Source organism: Callithrix jacchus, chromosome 8 (assembly GCF_049354715.1).
Source record: "Callithrix jacchus isolate 240 chromosome 8, calJac240_pri, whole genome shotgun sequence".
In the NCBI taxonomy this organism is placed as follows: Eukaryota; Metazoa; Chordata; class Mammalia; order Primates; family Cebidae; genus Callithrix; species Callithrix jacchus.
Genome location: NC_133509.1, coordinates 55872191 through 55889010, shown reverse-complemented (window position 1 = coordinate 55889010; position 16820 = coordinate 55872191). Strand labels below are relative to the sequence as shown.

The following is a 16820-nucleotide window of genomic DNA, read 5'->3' as shown; positions in this document are numbered from 1 at the left end:
TTTAACATTACAGAGCAGCCTACTAGAAGGGCATTTCCTTCACTGTTAACTATTTTTATCTCAAGTATTTCTGCTACTCCCTATAGTCAACTGAAACTCTTGAGAAATATCAGAAAAATCACAGAAAAATCCTAATATGACTAGTACAGAATTCTTTTTTCTTTTTCATTTTTTTTTTTTTTGAGATAAAATCTCCCACTGTCACCAAGGCTGGAGTGGAATGGCATGATCTCAGCTCACTGCAACCTCTGCCTCCTGGGTTCAAGCGATTCTCCTGCCTCAGCTGCCTGAATAACTGGGATTGCAGGCTTGCACCATCACAGCCAGCTATTTTTTTATTTGAGATAAAGTTTCCCTCTTGTTACCCAGGCTGGAGTACAATGGCGTGATCTTAGCTCACTGTGACCTCTGCCTCCTGGGTTCAAGCAATTCTCCGGCCTCAGCCTCTTGAGTAGCTGGGATTACAGGCATGTGCCACCACACCTGGCTAATTTTTTGTATCTTTAGTAGAGACAGGGTTTCTCCATGTTGGTCAGACTGGTCTTGAACTCCTGACCTCAAGTGATCCGCCTGCCTCAGTCTCCCAAAGTGCTGGGATTACAGGCATAATATGCCACTGCACCCAGTCCAGAATTCTTAATATAGAATCGATAGTGAATCTAGCACTACATTATTCCTGTGACCCACAGGAATAAATTCTCGCTTCAATGAACGTAATCAGAATTTTTTAGTCAGAACATCTAGAGAAGCCATTTAAAATTCAGATATATGTTTTTTATCAATGTGGAACAAAAATTATTTTATTAAATTTGTTGAGGAGTTTGTTTTTTTTTTGTTTTTTGTTTTGGTGCTCTAGACATCTAGCAGTCTTTTTCTGACCTGTCTTGAATTTACCCTGCTTTGATGTGATAATAGAGGATATTATTATAAATGTCAATATAGTTGTGCTGCACTTCACATAGTAAGAAAAAGTGAACAACCTGACATCAGGAGACACTTAAATGAATTTTTTTATATGCATTTACTAATTCATTCACTGTCTTACCAGAGCCCTTCATAATAAAGGTAAGCATTTGTGAAATGATTGACTGAAGTAAAGATACAATATAGTCATGGGGAATAAAAGCGAAAACTAGCTCATGAGTTTCAGTACCAAATCACTGATCTTAACTTCAATATCAGAATGTTTCAACCAGCTAAACCCAACATTTCCTCCTTCCCATTACCACCAATTAAGCCTAGGATGGCTATACTTGCTTTGCCTGTTCTAAGGTGCATTCAGTAAAAAAGCATTGTAAGCTAGGACTCTCTGTTGGCGTTGGTTTCTTTTCCTTTTTCCCCTTTCTTTCTTTTTATTATCTTCTTCTATTCCCTCCTCCCAGGGTCATCACACTGAAACAGTGTTCAACCGGGTTTTACCAGGGCCTATTGCACCAGAGAGCAGCAAGAAGCGGGCCCGTAGAATGCGACCAGACCTTTCTAAGATGATGGCCCTCATGCAGGGTGGAAGCACTGGGTCTCTATCTCTGCATAACACGTTCCAACACAGCAGTAGTGGCCTACAGTCTGTGTCATCTTTGGGTCACAGCAGTGCCACTTCTGCATCTTTGCCTTTTATGCCATTTGTGATGGGTGGTGCAGCATCATCCCCTCATGTAGACTCCAGCACCATGCTTCATCACCACCACCACCACCCCCACCCCCACCCCCACCATCACCACCATCACCATCCAGGCCTGAGAGCCCCTGGCTACCCCTCTTCACCAGCAACTACCACCTCTGGTACTACCTTGCGGTTGCCATCACTGCAACCTGAGGAAGATGATGATGAGGATGAAGATGATGATGATGATTTATCTCAGGGCTATGATAGCTCAGAAAGGGACTTCTCACTCATTGATGATCCTATGATGCCAGCCAACTCAGACTCCAGTGAAGATGCTGATGACTGAAGCCCCAGCATGGGCCCCATTGCTTGGGTGGCTGCTGTATTTTCATTTACTCTGGCCCTTGGACTATGGAAACGTGGGAGGGACAGGGGAGATGTGGGGAAGTCCAGGACTCCAGGAGGTGAAAAGGAAAAAAATATATACCTGATTGCTCCCACTTATGAGAGGATTGGGTGGGCAGGGGAACTCCTGAAATAATACATGACCACTTCCTCATTTCTGGGGAAGGAAAGGAGACTAGAGCAGCTGGTGCGCTCACCCCTCCCTAGACACCTCCATTAACCACAGACTATGTAGCGCTGGCCCTAGCCTCTGGCAGAGCCTGTTCCTGGCCGAACTGTGGATACAGCTGGAGGGTCAGGAACTGTTACCTTCCTTCCCCTTGGCATTAATAAATTTAAGTTAATCCTTTTCCACTCTTCCTTTGTTCTATATTTGCTCAAACCCAATGTGAGTATTGATTTTGGGAGGTGGGTAATTTTAGCACCACGTTGCTGAAGTTAAGTACTATCCATACTAAATTACCTTGGATAGAGCAGATTAAGTCATTTGTACTTCTCTAAAGGGCATAATGTAAATGTAGACAGTCCAGCTGCCTAAAGGCAAGGGAATTCTTTAAGGTAAAAGGAGGACAAACTTCTGGATTGAAACTCCCAAGTTTTTAGAAGAAACAGGAAGCAAGCATTTCATCAAGAACCATGTACATTTTGTTTCTAATTACCTGAAGTAACGGTTCTTTGGGGGGAAGGCATAGAATAGTGTCACTTTTCATGAACTGCAGCAAGGGGACTGGCTGACTGGAAGGATGCTCAAGGGATTGGGGTTGTGGAAAGGAACTAAAGGTGTGTGAAGCTCCTCAAGTCATTTATTTCCTCTGACTTCTACCATCCCACTGCTCAGACAAAGCCTGGGCATATAATTTTCCTTTCGAAAGCTAGGTTCCTTCCCATAGCTTGGATCGTAGTTTATCGCGAGGCTGGGCTCCATTTCCTAGGTATGAGATCTCTGTCCCGGCGGACCGCTTGACCGAGCATTCTGGCACCAAGGATTCCTCTGGCCCTGGAGCAGTTAAAGACGTGTATCCCCCATCGTTTCCAGGAGGGGCGCGTGCCCAGTTACACTGTTGTATTTCCACTTTTATCCCACGCTGCATCCCGCTCTTTCCGCTCCCCTTCTTTTGCTGATGGGGTGGAGCTATCACGCCCGCGCGCGGCAGCTCTTGTTGGGCTGCGCAGGCACCGCCTTCTTCGCTTCGCCTAGTGGCTGCCGCCTCGGCAAAAAGTCTGAGGTCCTGGAAACCGCGGCTGGGCTGAGAGTTAAGGGCGGAGGCAGACCGTCACGTGACGACGTAGATTCGCGTGCGGCAGTGGCGAAGTCCACAAAACCCCGCGAAAATCGACTCTTTGCATTGCAGGTTTTGTTGATTTTCTTCGTTTTTCTTTCTCTCCGCCCCCTACCCATCCGAGAGAGGATTTAAAAAAAAAAAAAAAAAAATTCCTAACGCTGTCGGGACCCGGAAGCGGAAAGGGCATCTTTGAGGTCGATACTTCCGGGTCACTGGGAGAGTGCGGGATTCCTGGGCCGAAAGCGGGTGGCAGAACCGGGACTTCGCGTGATTCTCGGAACCCGAGGAGAAGCGGTGTCCGGGGCTATGGCTGTGACTCTGGACAAAGACGCTTATTATCGGCGAGTGAAGAGACTGTACAGCAATTGGCGGGTGAGGAAGATCCCGTAATTTTTCTAGGGAGCCCCCTCTGCCATCCCATAATAACCCTGTTTCTCGGCGCCCTTTTTTCTTTTTCGGTCGGGAATTCCTGGGTTCAGGGTCTACCCCTTTTCGTTGCTCCCGAATCGTTCACGGGAGGCGACCACGAACGCTGCCCCGTAACAGGGAATCCCCCGCATTCACCCTGCTGCGGCCATCACCATCCACCCCGCGTGCCAGCCTTGATCATGCATAACACAGCACTTCTCGCAGTCTCTTCCCGCCCTAGAAGAGGCAACATCCTTCCCTCCTACTCCGTGGTAACGTCTTGCTGCCCCCTCCTGCGGTGTTCTTACGCACCCACGCACTCGCTGTGCCCCTCCGGAACCACAATATTCCACCCCTGGTCCCGCCAGAATTATAACCGTCTTCGTAAAGGAGAGATGGAAGGGCAAGGAGGATGCCAATCGGACTCTTAGCCTTTGTCATTTGCGGGGCTTTTGCTGGAGTTAAAAAAAGAAATACTGCTCACGCGCAATCGCCTCCTGTTCTAGGCCCTGGTGTGGGTTAGAGAGAGAGAGAGAGACCTAACGCTGAAAGCCTGCAGACAAAAGTAATACCAAAACAAAACGATGCCTAAAACCTTATTAGTTCCTTGGTTGTGTATCTGTGGGCACGTGTTCAGAAAAAGAGCTGTGGCAGTTCTCAGTTTTTTAAAGATAGGCAGTTTTGCTGCTTTAAAAACGGCCACAGTTTAAACATTTTTATGATACTAACTTGAGCAAACACTGGGTTGCTTTCTGTGATGCAGTCTGAGTTGACTAGCTTGTCTTGCCTCTGAATCCTGTCATCAAGGAAGATACAGCTAATAAAGATTTTTTTAATTAAACCTGAAAAACATTTTGAGAAAAATCAGTTTTCATTTCAGCTTTGTAAGTTATGGTTGAAACTGATCCTCTGCTAAAACCAAGCCATTGAAATTGGTTATTTCCTTGCCATTCCTATTAAAGATGCCTGTGCATGTTTCATCTTTTGAAGCTAAATACATTAGATAATTGAAAATAAAAAGGATTCTCAGTTACATTTTATGAAAAGCAAAAATAAAAACTCAGTGCTAGATGAATGCTGAACGTTTTAATTTTAATTTTTATTTAATTTTTTTTTTTTGAGATGGAGTTTCGCCCTTGTTGCCCAGGCTGGAGTGCAATGGTTTGATCTCGGCTCACTGCAACCTCCACCTCCCAGGTTCAAGAAATTCTCCCTCAGCCTCCGGAGTAGCTGGGACTATAGGCGTGCGCCACCACGCCCAGCTAAATTTTGTGTTTTTAGTAGACACGGGGTTTCACCGTGTTGACTGGGATGGTCTCGGTTTCCTGACCTCGTGATCCGCCTCCTGGGTCTCCCAAAATGCCGGGATTACAGGCGTGAGCCACCACACCCAGCCTGTTTTTTGAACTTTTTAATTAATTTCCACCTAATGATTTTTTACAGCTTGTCTCACTGTCATATTATTATTCAAACATGATCTATGTTAGAAAAACGTTTTAAAACCTTGATACTTTCTAATGATCGGTAAGTACTAAAAATCTGAAACCCTCTTTTCTACCCATAAACTCTGAAACTATACACCTTTGATACAAAATTGTTTCTAGTCCCAGTGATTTAGATTCATCAAATAATTTCATTCTCTCTATACCATTCATAAAAGCTAATGTGTGGCTCTAAATTCTCCTACATGATGATTAACTGTGGCCTGAAGATAGATTGCCAAACCTAATATAAAACGATAGTCTTTAAATCCATGAAAGTTATTCCCCACCCACCATTTTTTTTGTTTTGTTTCTCAAAAATCATTAAAATTTATTTTGGCCCTCTTATTATCTTAGTGACATCATCTTGGGAAAATGTTAGATACTGATAAGACACTCACTGATGGTATAAATAAAGTTATGAGCCAAATCTGTGTTAAAATGTACCATTTAACAAAATCTGTGGCTATTATGAATAAAACTTTCTGCTTTTGTGTTAATAATATGTCCAGAACCCACCTGTAGAAGTTCTTTTTGTATGCAGTATTCAGCATACGTGCTTTCATTCTGATGTACTTAATCAGGGATAGTAGTTTTCTGGGATAAATCTGGTTTCTTATCCGCCTGGATATAGCAGAAACATAGTGGGATATATAGGTGTGTTGTATAACTTTTTTCTCATTTACACCTTTTCCTTTTTTAGTAAGAAAACTGGGATTGAAATAGAATAACTTAAAGTTAATGGTAAAAATTCCAAGCCTGGCTGGGTATGGTGGCTCATGCCTGTAATAATCCCAGCACTTGAGGCCAGGAGTTCAAGACCAGCCTGGGTAAGATGATAAGACCCCCGTCTCTACAAAAAGAGAAAAAGCAAATAAATTAGCCAGGCAGGTGGTCTGCACCTCTAGTCCCAGCTACTCGGGATGCTGAGGCAGAAGGATCCCTTGAGCCCAAGAGTTTGAGGCTGCAGTGAGCTATGACTGCGCCATTGCACTCCAGCCTGGATGAGACCTCGTCTCTTAAAAAACAAACAAACTAACAAAAAACAAAAAAAGAATCCCAAGCCTTGTGCTGTCAGCTTCCATTAAAAAAAAAAATCCATATTATGACTAAAATTAAAGAATGATTTGGGCTCCACACTCACTTTTTAATTTCAGATACTCTTGAATATAAGCCCTTAAAAGCTGTAGTGGTTGTACCTGGTAGTTCCAGCACTCCAAATACAAGTACATAGTGTTGTAGAGAACGGATAAGCTACTAACCTTTTTCTTTCCTTTGTTTAAAATAAGAGTAGGAGCTAACCTTACCTCTCTGCAAGTTAATTTTCAGTTGGGTACATATTTTGAGGCTACTGTAAATAAAATTATTTCTGAATTATAATTTTCATAACTTATGTCCTAAAAACAATTGCAGTTATCATGCACTTTGAATAGAAATTTCTAAAATATTAAGCCTTATATCTGAGTAAATCGTGTCATTTTAGAGATAGGAAAATGGAGTTAGTCAAAAATCAACAGACCTTTTATAGTAAATAGAATATACTACTGTTTTATGACTCTTGGAGGTTTAAGTCTAGATCCAGTCTTGCCTCTTAGTTTTTAAGTTAGAGCTGCTAAGAGCAGAAAGGATTTCTGCACCTTATCAGAATATCCCAAGTGGTACTGGTGGATCGTGGAAGTGGGCTGCATGTTTCTTTATCCTCTTATGCTTACTAGATCATTATTCAGGAATTGCCAGCCTTTTCATGATTATGATTATTTTTAACCAAGTAGTATGATTAGTGCTGCTCATTGGGAGAAACAAAAGAGGTTATCTACCATCCCAGGTTTGCAGCTGCTTTGAGGGCTGAGGGGTACAATATCCAGGCATATTTCTTTATCATTTGAGACCTACCTGTTGGGACATCCTGCTATGAGTGGACCTTGACTTTATTCATCTGCCTTTTATCTCAAAGAATTCCATAAAATGTCATTTGTTTTCAGAAGGAATACTCACATTCATAGACTCATATTCATGTGACTCTATACCAACTGTCTGGATTGGGATGTGGAAGACTGACCCCAAAAGAAACTTTATGCCTTTGAAGAAACTAATGAATTAAGTGTCGGTGCTTCTCTTGAGTGCAGCTTTCTGGCTCTTTGCAGATTTTTATGGTGGCTTTGTTTCTTGTTCTGCGTTATTCTCTAAAGATTGAGCAGCTGTCTTCTGTGGCTCAGGAAATACTTTTACAAATATGTAGTAGCTTATGCCTGTAAAATCCCAACTGAGTACAGAGGCTGAAGTGGAAGGATTGCATCAGGAGTTCAAGACTAATTGGGCAACGTAGAGAAAGAAATCCCATTTGTTAAAAAAAAAATAAAATTTAATTCAGTCTCCCATCAGTATCTGTCGGGAATTGGTTCCAGGACATACCTAGATACCTAAATCAAAGAATGCTCAAGTTCTTGATTAAAAAAATGGCATCAGATTTGCATAGCCTATGTATATCCTCTCATTATTTTTGATCTCTAGATTATTTATAATACCTAACAGTGTAAGTGCTCTGTAAATAATATACTTATTTTTTAGGGGATAATGACATGGAAAAATATTTGGCCATTTTAACTTTGAATACTCAGTTGAATCCAAAGATATGGAAAGCCAGCTGTATAGGCATTTCCTGTTGTTTCATTCAGACAGTGGATTACCTCCACTTGCACTCAGCCCTTAACAGCTCTAGAGTAGGATAGAGAAACTTTTTTTTTTTTTTTTTGAGAGAGAGTTTCACTCTCTTGCTGAGGCTGGATTACAGTGGCACAATCACATCTCACTTGCAGCCTCAAGCTCCCAGACTCCCAAATAACTAGGACCACAGTTGCATGCCACAACACCTGGCCAATTCTTTTTTGTATTTTTTGTGGAGACAGGGTTCCATCATATTGTCTCATGCTGGTCTCAAACTCATGGGCTTAAGCAGTCTGCCCACCTCAGCATCCCAAAGTGGTAAGATTACAGGTGTGAGTCGCTGCACCTGGCCAAGAAACCTTTTAATAATGCTGAGTAGAAAGGGTTAGATGGAAATAAATGCTCAGGTAGATTGAGATTTTTATTTGTAAATGTTGCTTATTCAGCTTTTATACTTTAGTTCTCTACTTTTTTCTTTTTCTTTTTGAGACAAAGTGTCTTGTTCTGTCACCCAGGCTGGAATGCAGTGATGCATTCTCAGCTCACTGCAACCTCTGCCTCCCAGGTTCAAGGAATTCTCGTGTCTTAGCCTCCTGAGTAGCTGACATTACAGGTGTGTGCCACCATGCCTGCTAATTTTGTATTTTTAGTAGAGACAGGGTTTCACCATATTGGCCAGGCTGGTCTCTAACTCCTGGCTTCAAGCAGTACACCCACCTCAGCCTCCCAAAGTGCTGGGGTTACAGGCATGAGCCACGACACCCAGCCCTAGAGCTCTACTTTTTATATTTACTTTTTATCCCTATTATCAACGATAGTGCCGGTGTATAGTACTCACTCAGTGAACAGTGGTAACTGCTTATATGGGTATTTAGCTATAACCAGATTGCAAAAATATTTTCTTTTTTTTAAGCCCGTATCCTTTTGGTTCAAAAGAAGATAGTTCTACTGCAATATTTTTCCAGTTTTTAATCATCCAGATACCACCTTCACAATGTTTGCAGATTCCTTACCACCTGTATTATATTTTATTTAACTCTCACTTTAAAAATTATTTTTAATCAGTAGTAGATATACTTAGTTTTATTTAAACAAAATCATAGTTCTAATAAAACCCTTAACATAAAGTCACCTGTCTCAGAGGCAACCACTTTTTTGAGTTTCTTTCATATTTCTAAATATGAAAGAAAATTTTTTGTTTCTTTCATATTTCTAAATAATATCTATGTATACTGCTTTCTTGATTTGTGAATTTAATAGTTATTAACTGTTATGGCAGATCTGGATTTAACTTTTTTGTATCATCACACTCATTTCAATTTTCCCACCTCCTGATACCTTAACATTTTTCTCTTGATGTGAAGAATTTTAAACACAGAAAAGTAAACCCTATATATCCACCACCTAGATCACACAGTTTACATTTTGTTACACTTGCTTTATCACACATCTATCCTTAATAACTTTTCCCCATAGATTTTAGTAAAATCAGTAGTTACTATTTACATTCTTTTATGTTCATATACATATTTTCACTGATGGATGAAGTGATAAAGTGTGATTAACTCCTTTTTTCTACAGTTTTTTATTTTTCCTGGCATTAATGATTTCCTCAGTTTTTTTCCTTTTTTTAAAACCTGGATTTTATATTTATTTATTTATTTTTAATGGATTGGAGGTTTCAGTGGGACGGAAGAATCACAAGGAATCAGGTGTTCAGAGGAATGTATTGAGGAGAGGTGAGGAACTAGGATGTTGAAAAGTAGAAAAACGAGAGAAGAGGAAGAAAAAGAGGGAGAGAGAACAGGAATATTGCTTCATTCTAAAAATGGGTATTAATAATGGCCGATCAATATTTTGTATATTTAAAATGGAGAACTCTATAAATATTTATTGAGTTTACTTGTTCCGGATCTGAGTTGAAGTCCTGGATCTCCTTATTAATTTTCTGTCTCGTTGAGTCTAAATCTTGTTATGGGTCTTATATATCTGGGTATTAAGATCTCTTATTGTTGCATTGATCTTTTTACCACTGTATCTTTGTTGCTTTGAAATCTATTTTATCAAATGTGAGAATTGCACCTCCTGCTTTTTGTTTATTTATTTATTTTTGCTCTCCATTTGGTTGGTAAATTTTTCTCCAACCCTTTGTTTTGAGTCTTTGTGTATCTTTGGATATACTGTTAGGTTTTGGCAGTATCTTTTGATTAGGGGATTTAGTCGATTTAAATTTAGGGTTACTGCCATTTGATGTTAACTGGCTATTTTATCTATTCGTTGATGTAAATTCTTCTTTATGTTGATGCTCTTTACTTTTTGGTATATTTTTAGAAAGGCTAATAATACTGGTTGTTCCTTTCTATGCATAATGCTTCTTTCAGAAGTTCTTGTCAAGCAGGCCTGGTGGTAATAAAATCTCTGAGTACTTGTTTGTTCATAAAAGATTTTATTTTTCCTTCAGTTGTGAAGCTTAGTTTGGCAGGATATGAGATTCTAGGCTGAAAGTTCTGTTCTTTAAGTATGTTAAATATTGGCCCCCACTCTCTTCTGGCTTGTAGGGTTTCCGCTGAGAGATCTGCTGTAAGTCTAATAGGCTTCCCTTTATGGGTAACCTGGCCTTTCTCCCTGGCTGCCCTTAGTATTTTCTCCTTCGTTTCGATCCTGGTGAATCTAACGATTATGTGCCTTGGGGTTGCTCTTCTTGAGGAATATCTTTGTGGTGTTCTCTGTATTACCTGGGGTTGAATAGTGTCCTGCTTTGCTAGATTGGGAAAATTTTCCTGGATAATATCCTGAAAAGTATTTTCCAGCTTGGATTCATTCTCTCCATCACATTCAGGTACACCAATCAAACATAGATTGGGTCTTTTCACATAGTCCCATATTTCTTGGAGAATTTGCTCATTCCTTTTCATCCTTTTTTCTCTATTCTTGTTGTTTTATTTCATTAAGTTGGTCTTCGACTTCTGATATCCTTTCTTCTGCTTGATCCATTCTGCTATTTAAACTTGTGCATATTTTGCTAAGTTCTCGTGTTGTATTTTTCAACTCCATTAGTTCATTTATATTCCTCTCTATATTGTCTATTCTTTTCAACATTTCGTCAAACCTTTTTTCAAAGTTCTTAGTTTCTTTACATTGGGTTAGAACAAGTTCTTTTAATTCCCAGAAGTTTCTTATCATCCACCTTCTGAAGCCTACTTCAGATAATGGAACACAGTCCTTTTCCATCAGGGCTTGTTCCATTGCTGATGAGTAACTGCAATCCCTTGTAGAGGGAGAGGGGTTCTGATTTTGGGTATGCTCAGCCTTCTTAGGCTTGTTTTTTCCCTTTATTATAAATTTATCCATCTGTCGTCTTTACAATTAACCGCCTTTCTAATTAGGTTTCTGAGTGGATGTCCAATTTATTGATTCTCAGTGCTGGGATTCAAGCAACCCACTGTGCGGGCCAAAACAGCAGCGATAAGACTGATGGTGCTCTTCTGCCCGGAAATCTCTGGTCTGGCTTCCTTCTTGAGTCCGCAACAAGCGGCTCTGCCTTCCCGGAGCTCCAAACACTGGTCAGTAAGGGAACCACTCCCGTTTACTCTGCATGAAGAGCTGCCGCATGAAGGCGCCGGCAAAACCGCTGCGCCGGCCACAAGAGTCGCGCTGTCGACCTGGGGGGCTCCTCCACTAGAAATCTGCTGGTCCGTGAGCGACGAAAATTTGTCTGGAAGTGTGGCGTCCTCTCGTTCTCTGAGCTTTCACTGGGAGCTACAATTCTGAGCTGTTAGTGATCAGCCATCTTGGATCTCTAGTTTTTTTCCTTTAAAGAAAATCTCCCTAGCCTTAATTTTTTTCCAACAGGTTTTTCATAATGTTGTCAATCTTTTACTCTAAATTTCTCACTCATATAATTTTATTCTATTTGTTTTTAGCAACCTCACTCCCCACTTCTACCGCCACATTATCCTGCTCCATATGTACAGATTGTTCTTTAAGCTTGTTGAACCTTGGGACTTTCCAATATTGGGTTCCCTATATGCAAGAGCCTGTGCTTTGTTTTTTCTTTAGTACATTTTCAAGAACTTCCCAAGAAAAGATGGGCCCAGTGCAGTGGTTCATGCCTGTAATGTCAGCACTTTGGGAGGCCGAAGTGGGCACATCACTTGAGACCAGGAGTTCAAGACCAGCCTGGCCAACATGGCGAAACCCCCATCTCTACTAAAAAATGCAGAAATTAACCAGGCATGGTGGTATACTCCTGTAATCCCAGCTACTTAGGAGGCTGAGACATGAAAATTGCTTGAACCCAGGAGGCAGAGGCCATAGTGAGCTGAAATCGTCCCATTGCACTCCAGCCTGGGCAACAGAGTGAGACTGTGTCTCAAAAAAGAATAAAAAAAAACTCACTACTGTCTCCATCGCAACCTCATGCAAAAAAAAAAAAAAAAAGAATATAAATATCTTGAGCCCTTGCATGTCTGCCCTCACTTTTGGTTAAGAATATAGTTGACCAAAGTCAACCCTGTTGCTTTGTTAATGTGGTAGGTATGAAATTCTGTGTTGAGAATCATTTTCTGCTCAGAATTTTGAAGCCATTGTTTGGCTTCACAGCTTTTAATATTACTTTTGAGAAGGCTGATATGATTCTGTTTCCAGTATACATATAAAGTGTGTTCTCTCTGAAATTTGGAATTGTGCTGTCTGTTTTGAAATTGCACAGCAGTGTGCTTTGATAAGCCTCTTTTTGGGGAAATTTTGGTCTCAAGCTCACGTTCTTCAGTCCTGGGTGGTATAGGTGTATTCTTTGATCATTTTGGTCCCTCCATTTCGTTAGTGATGTCTTTTGTTTAGGTTTAGATCTTACCGAACAGGAATTTCAGAAACAAAAGGCATGGGTTAAATCTTTTCATTGTTTATCTTTTAATTTTATTTATCATCTCATTGTCTTCTGATTCAGGGACTGTTTCTTAACTTTATTTTCTCATCTTCTATTTAAATTTTTTTTCTTCAGCTATTATTTTTTATTTCTATGAGTTCTTATCTTCTGTTCTTGAATCATATACTTCTCTTATGTGGATGTTTTTATTTAAGGTTTTGTTTGTTTGTTTGTTTTTCCTGTCTTATGCACCGTCTTTTTCCTTTGGGTTTGCTTTTTCTCTTACATATTGGAGACTTTTCAGAAATCACACTGAGGCTTGGCTACCCATCCATATTAAGAATAAGGTAGTAAGAAACTAGTTGTTCTGCATGAATAGGACCGCTCAACTGGAGGGTGGAGGGTCCAATTATAGAGTGAATGGGCTGGCATATTCCATGCAAGACCCCCAGATAAGTGTATCTAAAAGTGTTTTCTCTGAATTCGATCAGGATGTTTAAAGAAAAATGCATCTAATTCTTGTCTTTAGGGCATTTGTTACCAGTTATTGTAGTTTGTTACCAGTTATGGTAAACTATGCAAGTTCATTTAATTCCCCAGTACTTAGCACTTGCCATCTGCTGGTCCTGGTATCTAAGTCTGGAGCCTTTCTGATCCCATTTCTCCAAAGAGGGTTTTTTAAGATTTAAGTATTTTGTGGCCAGATTAGGCATTGTGTCAGGGTTTATGAAAACAAGGAATCCATCTCTTGATCTTGCTGACCAGACCTTATGTTTTTAGCCTTGAACACACCCACATACATATGTGTACCCTTTCCCTTCCTGATACTTAAGGCCTTCTGAGTTTTTAATCCGTTGGTGCTCTATGAGGTACAGTCGACTCTATCAGGAATGAGGGTCTATATCAGGGGTTTCTTGTCCACAGATTCAACTAATCACAACTGAAAATATTTAGGGGAAAAACCACTAAAACAATACAATAAAAATGCAAATAAAAACTGTAGTGTAACAACTATTTACATAACATTTGTGTTGTATTAGCTATTGTAAAGTAATCTAGAGATGAATTAAAGAATATAGGAGGGTCTGGTGTTGTGGCTCACACCTCTAACCCCAGCACTTTGGGAGGCCAAGGCAGGCAGATCACTTGAGGTCAGGAGTTCAAGACCAGCCTGGCCAACTTGGTGAAACCCCGTCGCTACTAAAATTTTAAAAAAATTAGCCAGGCATGGTGGTGCATTCCTGTAATCTCAGCTACTTGGGAGGCTGAGGCAGGAAAATTGCTTGAACCCAGGAGGCAGAGGTTGCAGTGAGCTGAGATTGTGCCACTGCACCGCAGCCTGGGCGACACAGTGAGACTTTGTCTCAAAATATATTAATAAAATAAAGAATAAAGGAGGATGTATGTAGGTAATATGCAAATACTATACCATGTTATATAGAGCATCCATGGATTTTGGTATCCATGGGGGTCCTGGAACCAAATCCCTTGTGGATACCAAGTAATGACTGTACACTTTATCAGTATCTTCCCATTGAGAGTGCTCATCAGTAACCTAGGGTGACACCACTGCACTTCGGCCTGGGCGATAGAGCAAGACTCTGTCTCAAAAGAAAAAAAAAAACACGGTAAGATACTAATTTACACTCATAAGATGACTATCATCAAAAAGACATAAAAAGTGTTGGTTAACATGTAACGTGGAAAAATTGGAGCCATGATAGATTCTTAGAAATATGAAATAGTGACTAGTGCAGTCACAGTGAGAAACAGTCTGATGATTTCTCAAAAAGTTACCATATGACCCAGCGGTTTGTCTCCCAGGTATATACCCAAAATTAATGTCCATACAAAACATATTCACATGTTCATGGCAACAGTTTTTGTAATAGCCAGAAAACCACCCATGTGCCCTCCAGCTGATGAATGGATAGATAAAATGTGGTATACCTACACAATGAAATATTCAATGGTAAAAAGGAATGAAGTATTGGTACATACCACAACACAGATGAACCTTGAAAACAAGCAAAAGAAGCCAGATACAAAGGCCACATTTTATTTGTTCCCATGTATATGAATTGTCCCGAATAGACAAACCCATAGAGACAGATTAGTGGTATGTCTAGGGCTGGGATGGAGGTAGGAGGAGTTGGGGAATGATTGTGCTCAAGGACACAGAGTTTGTTTTTGGAGAGATTAAAATGTTCCAAAATTGTGCTGGTTGTATAATTCTGCTAAAACTCATTACGTTGTATACTTTTGAATTTTATGTGAATTCTGTCTCAGTCAAGCTTTTTTAAAAAAAAATCCCGTTGCTCCGTCAGCCAGGGAAGGACATTGGTGTTGAGGCTGACAAAACCTATCAAGGACAGAAACTACCATGGCTTCCAGTGCTTTCATGAAACCTCAGATGTGTAGCCTTCTGGCCAGGCATCTGTGATTTCATGTTGTTGGAGTGTTTTACCCCTAGGGTTGCATCTCTATTAAGATTGCTGTGGCTGAACCAAAAAAGAAGGTGTATGTAGAAATTATGACTCCTTGAAAGATTCTGAGATTTAAGAGTGCAAGATGATATTGGAATATAAAAAATTACTTTGGGTTGGGCACAGTGGCTTACCCCTGTAATTCCAGCACTTTGGGTGGCCAAAGCAGGTGGCTCACTTAACATCAGGAATTTGAGACCAGCCTAGCCATTATGGTGAAACCCTGTCTTTAATAAAAATACGAAAAATTAGCCAGGCATGGTGGCAGGTGCCTGTAATCCCAGGTACTCGGGAGGCTGAGGCAGTAGAAATGTTTGAACCCAGGAGGCGGAGGTTGCACTTAGCCGAGATTGTGCCATTGCACTCCAGCCTGGGCAACAAGAGTGAAATGCTGTCTCAGAAATAAATAAATAAATAAAATTTTTTTTACAAATAAAAAATTTCCTTTAATTACATGGGAAGTTTGTCACTGAGCTGTGTTCCTGAACTGTGAAACATAGATCTGGGACTAAAGAATAATTTCTTTAGATATTTATCAACAATTAACAAATACTGTAAAAACAAAAAATAGAACAGCTGTGAGACTGCCAAGTAGGCATGTACCTTAAACTTGAAATTTCTATCAGGAAAATATTATGCATATCTTAGGTAAACATTGAACTCGATTACCCACTCTTTTCAGAAAGGAGAAGATGAGTATGCCAACGTTGATGCCATTGTTGTATCAGTGGGTGTGGATGAAGAAATTGTTTATGCCAAATCAACTGCCTTACAGGTGAGAAATTTACAGCAGTTTTTAGCCCTTGGAGTTGTTGGATTATCTACTGCACTGTTCAGTATGGTAGCCACATTAATAATTTGATTTCTGGCTGGGTGCACTAGCTTATGTATATAATCCCAGTACTTTGGGAGGCTGAGGCAGGTAGATTGCTTGATCCAAGGAGTTGAAGACCAGCCTGGGCAACATGGCAAAACCCTCTTTACAAGAAATACAAATAAATTAGCCAGGTGTGGTAGTGTGCACCTGTAGTCTCAGCTACTCAGGAGGCTGAGATGGGAGGATGGCATGAGCCCAGGAGGTAGAGGTTGCAGTAAGCCAGGGTTGTGCTATTGCGGTCCAGCCTGGGCAACATAGTGAGACCCTGTCTCTGTTTTTAAAATTTGAATTTCTCAGTCCTACCCGCTATGTTTCTGGTACTCAGTAGTGGCTACCATATTGGACAGAGCAGATAAATGGTATTTTCACCATCACATAAAGTTCAATTGAATTTAGCACTGATTTAGGACATAAGGAAAAGGAAGTATTAATATCGGTTAATGTGGGTTTAGCTGCATATAACAAAAACCTAAGTAACAGTGAGTTAAACAGAATATTCTTTTCCTTATGTATAGTCTTCAGGGACCCAGGCTTTTTCCACTTCTCTGTTTTGCCACCCATAGAACGTGGCTCTCTTGCACATGGTGCAAAATGGCTTTAGAACTGCAGGTGTTTCTACATTCCAAGCAAAAAGATACAGGGAAGAAAATGAGAGTTCACCTTTCCTTTTTAAGAAGACTTACACCAGGTGCAGTAGCTCATGCCTGTAGTCCCAGCACTTTCGGAGGCTGAGGCCGGTGGAT

At 40.5% G+C, this 16820-nt stretch overlaps 2 protein-coding genes across 28 annotated transcripts in view; both read left to right on the top strand.

Moving 5' to 3' along the window:
• The window catches only part of CHD8 (chromodomain helicase DNA binding protein 8), a 69463-nt gene extending 67103 nt beyond the window's left edge, over positions 1-2360 (top strand). For all 27 annotated transcript variants that reach the window (XM_035260058.3, XM_035260057.3, XM_078334520.1 and 24 more), the window contains one exon: positions 1383-2360. In XM_035260058.3, coding sequence (XP_035115949.3) covers positions 1383-1952 — 570 coding nt within the window. In that variant the 3' untranslated portion in view covers positions 1953-2360. The remainder of the gene's footprint in view (positions 1-1382) is intronic.
• A 1148-nt stretch (positions 2361-3508) lies between these two features.
• SUPT16H (SPT16 homolog, facilitates chromatin remodeling subunit) overlaps positions 3509-16820 on the top strand; it is a 35694-nt gene continuing 22382 nt past the window's right edge. The window contains exons 1-2 of the mRNA XM_002753769.7: positions 3509-3666; positions 15883-15975. Of these exons, the coding sequence (XP_002753815.1) occupies positions 3601-3666; positions 15883-15975 (159 nt within the window). The 5' untranslated portion in view covers positions 3509-3600. The remainder of the gene's footprint in view (positions 3667-15882; positions 15976-16820) is intronic.